The following is a 12,413-nucleotide window of genomic DNA, read 5'->3' as shown; positions in this document are numbered from 1 at the left end:
TGCTATAACAGCAAAGTGTCACAGGCCTACCAGATCAGTAAAACAAACGAAGACAACACATAACCATCAAGGTTTGGAAACCAACTCATCGTTCCAGGGCAGCCAAGAACTACTTGGTGTGTTAGGGAACACCACAAATTATATCTCACTAAAAAGGGTGAAAGGCATTGAGAGAGATAAAACAAAGAGACAAATCTTACACAAGTCAACAACAATTCTCAGAACTCAATTTGATTTTGATCAATCCTCTTTCACCTAAGATTGTTTTTGTCTTTCAAAATGTAGCTACTACAAAATCTTCTGAAATATTTGAAAAGCAAAACTACTCTTTTTTTTTTATAATGTAGAGAAGTTTTGTTCCCTGTGAATACGCAGAACAACATTTATTGTAAGGCAATACTTAGTATTATAAAACCGGATGCATATTGCACCACTGACACCATTATTGTTATATGAATTAATGGGACGTGACGTGCCTGTGCTAGTGCCAACCACTTCCACTTCCTCGGCAGCGCGCATGCGGATGTCACTTGTGTAACTGTTCCAGAAACTTTAAAACTCACACCCCTCCATCACACTCCACACTGCGCGTTCAAGATGCGAGATTGCCTGAGCAACAGTTCCTCTCGCTACTGGCCTCAATTTGATTCTGCTCGGTTAGTGAGAGAACATTCTCCAAATTCTGCTTCCTAACAAATTATATATATATATTTTTTTTTTCCCGATGTGGATATATCATTCACTCATTCGATTAGTATAATGAGGGGTTTTGGCTTTGAAGCCTGTTTATTGTCGTTGACACAGCTATGCATCCTCAGTTGCACATTGCAAACAGTTCTTACGCAGGATGCTTCGCCATCAGCATCTTTAAGGCAGAGAATGCCATGGCAACACAACGGGCAGGTGTTTAGTATACTTAGCCACGGTTCTGAATATCAGCCATCGGGACGAAGAGACCGAAAAACAGGTCCAGCTCAACGGAATCACATAGTTGTCGTTATCAACAACAATAATGAGACGGCTGAAAAGACGAATGTGCACAGATACCCTGCGCCAAGAGGCTCTCCAAGGCGGCCAGCGCCGGGTGTGCAATTACGCACCGCGCGTCGACGTCCTAATGGGGCGATTAGACATGAAAGACCCCAAGAGAACCGGGAGACTGCTTCAAGACCTGGCCATGATGCAGGCGATGGATCAAATCCCACCGACGACAAACCCACATCTACTAACTCTCCACCACTGACCAATTTGAGAAGAGAGGATATGATGGTTGGAGATGACCCGAACAACCCCTATAAATCCATTGGTTATAATCCCTATAACCCCTATTATAATTATTATGACGCTTACTACAGACCTAGAGCCAGAAGCAGAGAGCCGCATGGCTATGGCACAAGTTATCATCAACACGGAGGTAAGAGCAATATTTCCCTTCCAGTAATTCACTTTTTAAATGCGTTTTTTCCCCCTCTCTCACATTTGTAAGGCATTTTATTCCAATCATTTTTTTTTAACAGCTTGCTTTAGGCTACTTAATAATATTGCATTTGTTACATGATTGACAGGTCTCCCTGACTTGGTGCCAGATCCATACTATATTCAAGTTTCCTCCTATATCCAGAGGGCGCCCATGTACAATCTGAGATGTGCAGCCGAGGAAGGTTGCCTGGCAAGGTATTCTCATACTGCAGGGACCATTCCACTCTACACTGAGTGTACAAAACATTAAGAACACCTGCTCTTTCCATGTCAAACTGACCAGGTGACTCCAGGTGAAAGCTATGATCCCTTATTGATGTCACTTGTTAAATCCACTTTAAATCAGTGTAAATGAAGGGGAGGAGACAGGTTAAAGAAGGATTTTTAAGCCTTCAGACAATTAAGACATGGATTGTGTATGTGTGCCATTCAGAGAGTGAATTTAAGTGCCTTTGAATGGGGTATGGTAATAGGTGCCAGGCGCACCGGTTTGAGTGTCACGAACTGCAACGATGTTTTTTTTTTTTATGTTTCAAGTTTCCCGTGTGTTTTAACAATGGTCCACCACCCAATGGACTTGCAGCCAGCTTGACACCTTGTAGAGTCCATGCCCCGATGAATTGAGGCTGTTTTGAGGGCAAAGGGTTCTTAAATGTTGTTATTTGTATTTTTTATTATCCAATTGCGATCTTGTCTCAATGTTTCAATTTCCCAACGGGCTCGGGAGAGGCGAAGGTCCCCCGAAACATGACCCGCCAAACCGCGCTTCTTAACACTCGCTTAACCCGGAAGCCAGGCGCACCAATGTGTCGGAGGAAACGCTGTACAACTGACCACCAAAATCAAACTGCAGGCGCCCGGCCGGCCACAAGGAGTCGCTAGAGCACAATGAGACAAGTAAAGCCCCCCCCCCCAAGCCAAACCCTCCCATAACCCGGACAATGGTGGGCCGCCCTACGGGACTCCCGGTCACAGCCGGTTATGACACAGTCTGGGATCGAACCCAGGTCTGTATTGAAGCCTCAAGCACTGCGATGCAATGCCTTTGACCACTGCACCACTCGGGAGACTTGGGCAAAGGCTTCTTAATGTTTTGTACACCCAGTGTATATAGCTAGTTTTTTTTTTTACCAAGTCCAGACATGAAATGACTCAGCTTTAGATGTGTATGTATGCTGATCTCCAACGTAAAGAAGACTCTGATTACAGTGGTTTAAAAATATTTTCAATTCTTTATTTAAAAATTACAATAGGGATATAGATATGGTGAGGAAAGTTGTTAGGGTCTACCAGGGATTGAACCCTGGTCTCTGGTGTGTACATGTGTTGAGAGAGCAAGGGGGTGTTACCACTCAGTCATGGTTCTGCCACGTATTACAGTAGTTAAACCTATAGTAGCATGTACTGTATATTCATTATGGTTCTGCCACGTATTACAGTAGTTAAACCTATAGTAGCATGTACTGTATAGTCATTATGGTTCTGCCACGTATTACAGTAGTTAAACCTATAGTAGCATGTACTGTATAGTCATTATGGTTCTGCCACGTATTACAGTAGTTAAACCTATAGTAGCATGTACTGTATATTCATTATGGTTCTGCCATGTATTACAGTAGTTAAACCTATAGTAGCATGTACTGTATATTCATTATGGTTCTGCCACGTATTACAGTAGTTAAACCTATAGTAGCATGTACTGTATATTCATTAACAGTAATAACCGACAGCGCCAGACTCCATTTTCCTTTCAGCAGTTCAAAAGGACATTTAGGAATCAATTTAGGAATCACTTTAATTAATTAAATTATTTAGTTAATCATGAAGACTATGGGTCTAGAATGATAGGACTAGAGTCCCTGGAATGTAAAAAGTTGTAAAAAAAAATATAGAATTGATACATGAATAAAGTGCATTACCATATTAACTATTGGAATGTCTAAGACCAGACGTTTTCCCCTGTGACGGGACAGTTCTGCTCAGGGCGTGGCCGACTACGACACCCGGGTGCTGCTGCGGTTCCCCCAGCGCGTGAAGAACCAGGGCACTGCTGACTTCCTGCCCAGCAAACCTCGCTATGCCTGGGAATGGCACAGCTGCCATCAGTGAGTATTGGATATTGATACATAAACATGTATAAATAGATTCAGATCCACCAGGGGGGGAAATTCATTTGGACATGTGGTTAAAAAGACAGTACGTAAAACAAACTACAGAAAATAAATCATTCACATTCCTATAGCTACACATTTAAAGTGCAATATGGTGTATTCTGGAGGGACCAACAGACTATCTATTATACAGCCTAGCGGCTGTTGGAATAAAACAGTCCCCATATCTGTCTGTTAAAATGTTCTATTGAAGAAGTCTCTTTCCCCTTGTCCGATAGCTGCTGTTCTGACTGAATTTTGAGTGAAGGGGATGAGTACTGTCCTGTAAAATACTTTCAAGTTTTAGGAGGATGACTTTTGTGTACAGTTTGGAGACTGATTCTTGATCTATAACCAATTATCCTTCCCGTAGTCTTGATCAAGCTCTGAAGCTTGACTTGATCTTCCACTCGCATGTTATCTGAACACCCATATCAGACCAAAGGACAGCACACTCTGCAGGACAGAGTTATACAACATATCAGACCAAAGGACAGCACACTCTGCAGGACAGAGTTATACAACATATCAGACCAAAGGACAGCACACTCTGCAGGACAGATTTATACAACATATCAGACCAAAGGACAGCACACTCTGCAGGACAGAGTTATACAACATATCAGACCAAAGGACAGCACACTCTGCAGGACAGATTTATACAACATATCAGACCAAAGGACAGCACTCTCTGCAGGACAGATTTATATAACATATCAGACTAAAGGACAGCTCTCTCTGCAGGACAGATTTATACAACATATCAGACTAAAGGACAGCACTCTCTGCAGGACAGATTTATACAACATATTAGACCAAAGGACAGCACTCTCTGCAGGACAGAGTTATATAACATATCAGACCAAAGGACAGCACACTCTGCAGGACAGAGTTATACAACATATCAGACCAAAGGACAGCACTCTCTGCAGGACAGATTTATACAACATATCAGACTAAAGGACAGCACTCTCTGTAGGACAGATTTATACAACATATCAGACTAAAGGACAGCACTCTCTGTAGGACAGATTTATACAACATATCAGACTAAAGGACAGCACTCTCTGTAGGACAGATTTATACAACATATCAGACTAAAGGACAGCTCGCTCTGCAGGACAGATTTATACAACATTTGTAAGATATGGCGGTCGACATTAAAATGGTTCAGTTTGCCTTAAAAATGTATATCTGTTGTCATTGCGTCAGTAGACTGCAGACAGTGATGCATATGATATATGATGCAAAACGCAAAAGTATCATATGATGCAAAAGTGTTTTTGCTCTTTCTTGAAAACTTGCCCGCTAACATATTGGGGAATTGTATTAACAGAGGACTAATGAACAAAATACTAAAAATACATATTTTGATGTAACTATCCCTTTAAGACAGGCTTCTATAAGCCTGTACAGTTTCACAGGCATGTGGTGTGGTGGAGAGGGCTCTCAACAGACTAGTGTGTATAGGTTATTACTACGCTTGCAATACCAACATTGAAAGCAGTGCATTAGAGTCTCTGTGTGGTCTGGTCATTGATGAGAATACGTGCCTCGTATTCCAGTCACTTCCACAGCATGGACGAGTTCAGTCTGTACGAGCTGCTGGAGCCCGGCTCCGAGAGAAGCGTGGCCGAGGGACACAAGGCTAGCTTCTGTTTGGAGGACACGTCATGTGACCCGGGATACTACAGACGCTTCGCCTGCACGTCTCACACTCAGGTCTGTTATGACTGTATCTGCGTCCCACATGGCACCCTATTCCCCCATATAGTGCACTACTTTTTATCAGGGTCCATAGGGCTCTGGTCAGAAGTAGTGCACTATATAGTGAATAGGGTGCCATGTGGGATACATCCTGTGATCATCACTTTATGCTCCACTATAATACCAGCCCATTAAACAGCATGCAATATGTGTTGTTTCTTCACACAACCCACTGGGGGGGGGGGGGATGATGATGGAATCAATGTTGTTTCCACATCATTTAAACAAAAAAAATAAATCTATGCGATGATGTTGAATCAACGTGTTGAAAACTGATTTGAATTAGCAAAAAAGTCATCAATTTAAGGGAATAATTACCCAACTTTTAAACCTAAATCCAATGACATGGTGACATTTGTTGAATTTACGTTAGATGACAACTCAACCAAAACTAGGTGTTGAAATGACATACTGTATGTGCCCAGTGGGAAGAGAGGCCTGGCTATAAATATTAGTTTGCATCTGAGAGCTTTCACCATTCAATAGTAGAGACAGAACCGGATTATTCAGTGTAAAGTATCGTATCTTTTTATTCATTGTGCTGTTGTGATTCCCAGATCTGCTTGTGCTATCGTTCTAGCCTGGTCCCAGATCTGCTTGTGCTATCGTTCTAGCCTGGTCCCAGATCTGCTTGTGCTATCGTTCTAGCCTGGTCCCAGATCTGCTTGTGCTATCGTTCTAGCCTGGTCCCAAATCTGCTTGTGCTATCGTTCTAGCCTGGTCCCAGATCTGCTTGTGCTATCGTTCTAGCCTGGTCCCTGATCTGCTTGTGCTATCGTTCTAGCCTGGTCCCTGATCTGCTTGTGCTATCGTTCTAGCCTGGTCCCAGATCTGCTTGTGCTATCGTTCTAGCCTGGTCCCTGATCTGCTTGTGCTATCGTTCTAGCCTGGTCCCAGATCTGCTTGTGCTATCGTTCTAGCCTGGTCCCAGATCTGCTTGTGCTATCGTTCTAGCCTGGTCCCAGATCTGCTTGTGCTATCGTTCTAGCCTGGTCCCAAATCTGCTTGTGCTATCGTTCTAGCCTGGTCCCAGATCTGCTTGTGCTATCGTTCTAGCCTGGTCCCTGATCTGCTTGTGCTATCGTTCTAGCCTGGTCCCAGATCTGCTTGTGCTATCGTTCTAGCCTGGTCCCAGATCTGCTTGTGCTATCATTCTAGCCTGGTCCCAGATCTGCTTGTGTTGTTGTGATTCCCAGATCTGCTTGTGCTATCGTTCTAGCCTGGTCCCAGATCTGCTTGTGCTATCATGTCAAGCCATGCCAAGTGACAAGGAGTTGACACGATAGCGCAACGATATCTGAGACCAGGCTATTTTGAACTAGTTGAATGGACTAATCTCTTTGTCTTGGGTTGATTGTTTTAGGGATTGAGTCCTGGATGCTATGACACCTATAATGCCGATATTGACTGTCAGTGGATTGACATTACTGATGTGACACCTGGGAAGTATATCCTTAAGGTTTGTTGCCATATTTTCTTCTATATTATTAGCTAAGGAGGTTTCTATCCTGTTTTTGATATTACTGTCCAAATTCAACCTATTGTAGCAACACGATGTGAATGATTCCTAACCTAACATTATACTTTGCCTTTTTATTTTTTACAGATCACTGTAAACCCAGGTCACCAGGTTCCAGAGTCCAACTTTGACAATAATGTCGTTCGTTGTAGTGTTCAATACAGCGGCACCTCTGTCCAGGTTTCAGGGTGTACTGTTACATCGTGAGTGTCGTCTTTTGTCCATTATGGGGGAGAAATACCACACCAAGGGATGAATCTATGTCCTTTTCCCCCCCTTGTGTCCCGTCTCATCCTTCTCAAAGCACATTGTAGCAGAAGATCTGAGGTTCCGCCCCTCAGAGGAGGAACCTCAGTGCCAAGGAGAGAGAGGACACAGGAGGAATCAAGATTTGCCTCTGTAAAAAATGTAATACTGCAAATGATTGTTGGCATGATGTGTTTTCTATCTATCTTTCTATCCAGGTACTAAGAACAAAGGAAACACCACGAAGAAGCTTTACGATGATTTGAAAACAAGACGACAACCAACATGGACGGACAATCAAATATGAAGACATTATTGTTTACAATATTTATTGGTCCGAGTTTCCCGCAAAGCGTAACATTTTTTTCTTTCTTTCATTCTTTTTTTCTCTTTATGAATATTACTGGTTTAAACAATATCATATTACACTAGTCACCCTTTTTTTTTTGTGCTTTGATAGAGACCAAGGTCATGGATGAGAAAGACATACTGTATTAAGTATTTCACTGTTGACGAAGCATGTGACATAACAGTTGATTTTAAATTTGATCTTCACAAGCATCATTTTGTTTGGAATGGTAAAAGGTTTAAATGATTTGTTTTGGTATACATTATACATAAAATTGTTGTTTAGGTGCTAATTTAAGATTGTTACTGTATGGAAGTTCTAGTATAATGGATATATTTAATCAAATGTTGCCATTTTAAACAATGTTTACATAAACGTGAAATATTGGTGCTACATTACTTGGGTTATGTAATAAATATTGGTGCTACATTACTTGGGTTATGTAATAAATATTGGTGCTACATTTTGAGATTGGAGGAAAGTTAAAATACTTGTTTTTTTTGGACTATAGAGAATGATTTACTTGTTTGTGTATATACACATTTGCATTTGAGTCATTTAGCAGATGTTCTCATCAACAGTGACTTACAGTAGTGAGCGCATTTTAGATTTTTATCTATACAGGTAACAAAACATACTCTTTTAAGCTAGTTCTACTGAAATTCTAACGATACTGTACATATAGCCGGGCTCATGTGTTAGTGTTCCATTCATGATACAACACAAAGATCTGCAAATGTATTGTGAATGCAATTTAAATAAAGTTTGAATTTTATTTGAAATTGCATTTTTTTATTGTCTCAATATTTGTAGAGCGAGAAATAGGCAGTGTAAACACAATAAAATGCTTAAAGTCCTCCCAAATCATGTCACATTTTTATCATTAAGCGACGTGGGCTATACTTTGAAAAACTGTGGCAGTAGCATAATTTCACATATTTTACCAAACCTGTTAATAATGAACAAAATCAGTTATTAAAATGTCACAGGAATGTCAATTACAGTTGCGTGACTATTTTCCATGTTCAAGATCACCACAGCAAAATAGCAAGAGTTCAAGACATGACAAGATTGTATAAAATAGACCCTCAATAACTTTACAGTATATTATTCTTATTGAGAGGTTTTTGAAATATATGAACTAATTTTAAAGCATATAGGCATACACAGGAAAAGCACATGTAGATGGACTGACTGCTGAGCTGACCTGGCATTTAACTCAAAGTCAATGAAAAGTCCTTATTACTTGATGTTTAAATGGTTTAGGGAGTCTCCCCACACTGTTCCTGACCTTGACGGTCATTATGAATGCAGGTTGCGGGTGAATACAAATTCTACCTGTTGGATATCCTAACTCAGCAGAATGTGAATTGCAGGTAGGGTTAAACAATTATTTTACATTTGCCAGGTTTTCCAGAGATCCCGTTTGGAAGATTCTTGGATTGATTTTTTCCTGTATATTTTGCAACCCTACTTGGAGGCCTGATGTGACCTGTAAACCATGAGTATCAAGCCACTGTATTAAGGTAAAGCTAGGCCTCAAAATATGGCCTGATGAGATATGTCAAATATTGTCATAATGAGTTGAATTATAATGATAATGTGTCACGGGGTGAAGGCAACAGGACTGAAAATGAACGAATTCAACAACCATGTATGTCTCTGTCACTAACAAATACAGTCACCGGTGGCAACTCTACCATTCACTCAAAAAGGCAAGGCGTAGTTTATCATAGCTGATATAACTCAAACATGGAACTCCTACATGGTCACAGTGACTATCGGTTTGCGTAATGACTACAAAGTAACTGTACTCAGATATTCTAAGTGCAAAGGGTTTTACAGTGTGTGTGAAGATCAATGTCTTCCAGGGTGACTCATTGAGACTCTGCTCAAGTCACAGAACAACATTGAATTTACCAATTGAACTTTGACTTCCAGCACATGGCTTTTACTCCTTATGGCCAAAGACTTCTTGACACAGTAATACACACTCGGAAACAATCCATTTTACGCAGTGTGTGTGTGTGCATGAGTGTACGTGTGTGTTCAGGGGATCTACGCCAACCAAGGGAAACCCAGTGACCCAGTACCTCCTACTCAAACACACCCTGGAACTGACAGGAAACATCGCCATCAACAGATATGGAGGAAAGAGATGAACAAAGAGCTCAACATTGGCTCAACAACCAATCTTATTTTTATGATGACATTCGGTTGGTTCAGAGTCCCATGCTGATATTTCAACTCTTATTTTATGTGCAGACAGTACACACACACACACACACACACACGCTCTCTCCTGCACACACACACACGCTCTCTCCTACACGCACACACACACACACACACGCTCTCTCCTGCACGCGCACACACACGCTCTCTCCTGCACGCGCACACACACGCGCTCTCTCCTGCACGCGCACACACACGCGCTCTCTCCTGCACGCGCACACACACGCGCTCTCTCCTGCACGCGCACACACACGCGCTCTCTCCTGCACGCGCACACACACGCGCTCTCTCCTGCACGCGCACACACGCGCTCTCTCCTGCACGCACACACACGCTCTCTCCTGCACGCACACACACGCGCTCTCTCCTGCACGCACACACACGCGCTCTCTCCTGCACGCGCACTCTCTCTCTCTCTCTCTCTCTCTCTCTCTCTCTCTCTCTCTCTCTCTCTCTCTCTCTCTCTCTCTCTCTCTCTCTCTCTCTCTCTCTCTCTCTCTCTCTCTCTCTCTCTCTCTCTCTCTCTCTCTCTCTCTCTCTCTCTCTCTCTCTCTCTCTCTCTCTCTCTCTCTCTCTCTCTCTCTCTCTCTCTCTCTCTCTCTCTCTCTCTCTCTCTCTCTCTCTCTCTCTCTCTCTCTCTCTCTCTCTCTCTCTCTCTCTCTCTCTCTCTCTCTCTCTCTCTCTCTCTCTCTCTCTCTCTCTCTCTCTCTCTCTCTCTCTCTCTCTCTCAGGACAATCGTGTAACCTGCACCGGCCTGGATTGTTGTGTAGCCTAACAGCTATTTAATAGTGAAAATATAAACAGTCGGACTCATGCCATGAATGCACCACCGTTTAAACAGTGAACATTTTAATCAGAAACCTTTAAATAGGTCAGGTAATGATCAGATCTATAATAAAGGATACATTTTTTTTTAAAGGGCTCATGTCAATACAGGAAGTCAGTAAACTATAGTTTCCGTTTTGACCTGTAATGTGTAATCTGACCACTAGGGGGCTCCAGAAGCCATGCTTATAGTATAACAAGTCAAATGTCTTACAGATGCCATGCAGTTTATATAGTTGTAGACACAGTCTGGTGTGTTCACAATATTTCCACATCCACAGTTATTCCCCTTGATAATGGATGTCCATAACTTACTGGCTCTATAGCCATGGTCTGCAATGACTTCATTGACATGGAACTGAACTGACCCCAGCTCTGATGGGGTGAGAAATGCGCGTGTGTGTGTGTGTGTGTGTGTGTGTGTGTGTGTGTGTGTGTGTGTGTGTGTGTGTGTGTGTGTGTGTCAAAGTTCATCCCATCTGCAAAACATTAAACAGTAAACTTTCTAGTGGGAATTGGGAAGGGCTTTTAAGGGCACATCAGACATCTCAATAACACACAATACTATGGTCTCTCACAGATCAGTCCAGACATCTCAATAACACACAATACTATGGTCTCTCACAGATCCCCTCTCCTTCTTCCAGATATACTGTCTGCAGGTGATGAGGACTTGGATGAACAGGATGAAGTTCTGACCAGAGCAGCAGAGCATCTGTATAAACCACCACACCACCACCACCAGCCCTGGACCACCACCACACCACCACCGGACCACCACACCACCAGCCCCAGACCACCAGCACCACACCACCAGCCCTGGACCACCACCAGCCCTGGAACACCACAACACCACCAGCCCTGGAACACCACAACACCACCAGCCCCGGAACACCACAACACCACCAGCCCCGGACCACCACAACACCACCAGCCCCGGACCACCACCAGCCCCAGACCACCACCACCACCACACCACCAGCCCCAGACCACCACAACACCACCAGCCCCAGACCACCACCACCACACCACCAGCCCTGGACCACCACAACACCACCAGCCCTGGAACACCACAACACCACCAGCCCCGGACCACCACAACACCACCAGCCCCAGACCACCACCAGCCCCTGACCACCACCACACCACCACCGGACCACCACACCACCAGCCCCAGACCACCAGCACCACACCACCAGCCCTGGACCACCACCACACCACCAGCCCTGGAACACCACAACACCACCAGCCCTGGAACACCACAACACCACCAGCCCCGGAACACCACAACACCACCAGCCCCGGACCACCACAACACCACCAGCCCCAGACCACCACCACCACACCACCAGCCCTGGACCACCACAACACCACCAGCCCTGGAACACCACAACACCACCAGCCCCGGAACACCACAACACCACCAGCCCCGGACCACCACCAGCCCCAGACCACCACCACCACCACACCACCAGCCCCAGACCACCACAACACCACCAGCCCCAGACCACCACCACCACCACACCACCAGCCCTGGACCACCACAACATCACCAGCCCTGGAACACCACAACACCACCAGCCCCGGACCACCACAACACCACCAGCCCCAGACCACCACCAGCCCCTGACCACCACCACACCACCAGCCCCAGACCACCACACCACCACAACACCACCACACCACCAGCCCCAGACCACCAGCACCACACCACCAGCCCTGGACCACCACAACACCACCAGCCCCGGAACACCACAACACCACCAGCCCCGGAACACCACAACACCACCAGCCCCGGAACACCACAACACCACCAGCCCCGGACCACCACAACACCACCAG

General features: G+C 44.3%; 1 protein-coding gene across 1 annotated transcript; it reads left to right on the top strand.

Annotated features, from left to right (window-relative positions):
• The first annotated feature begins 605 nt into the window (after nucleotides 1–605).
• On the top strand, nucleotides 606–6,967 carry LOC120050164 (protein-lysine 6-oxidase-like). Its single transcript, XM_038996834.1, has 6 exons — nucleotides 606–1,414; nucleotides 1,566–1,674; nucleotides 3,453–3,584; nucleotides 5,195–5,351; nucleotides 6,760–6,855; nucleotides 6,944–6,967. The coding sequence occupies exons 1-6, from the start codon at nucleotides 760–762 to the stop codon at nucleotides 6,965–6,967; spliced, it is 1,173 nt and encodes a 390-aa protein (XP_038852762.1). The 5' UTR covers nucleotides 606–759.
• The last annotated feature ends 5,446 nt before the right edge of the window (nucleotides 6,968–12,413 follow it).

The sequence above is a fragment of the Salvelinus namaycush genome, chromosome 1, assembly GCF_016432855.1.
Source record: "Salvelinus namaycush isolate Seneca chromosome 1, SaNama_1.0, whole genome shotgun sequence".
NCBI lineage: Eukaryota > Metazoa > Chordata > Actinopteri > Salmoniformes > Salmonidae > Salvelinus > Salvelinus namaycush.
This window is presented reverse-complemented; position numbering and strand designations above follow the sequence as displayed.

What these genes read in the sequence shown, in the direction of transcription:
- LOC120050164 (XM_038996834.1), top strand. Translation starts at nt 760, where the DNA reads ATGAGGGGTTTTGGCTTTGAAGCCTGTTTATTGTCGTTGACACAGCTA. An exon ending in AAGTTATCATCAACACGGAG is followed by an intron (nt 1,415 to 1,565) that starts GTAAGAGCAATA and finishes CATGATTGACAG; the next exon opens with GTCTCCCTGACTTGGTGCCA. An exon ending in GAATGGCACAGCTGCCATCA is followed by an intron (nt 3,585 to 5,194) that starts GTGAGTATTGGA and finishes CTCGTATTCCAG; the next exon opens with TCACTTCCACAGCATGGACG.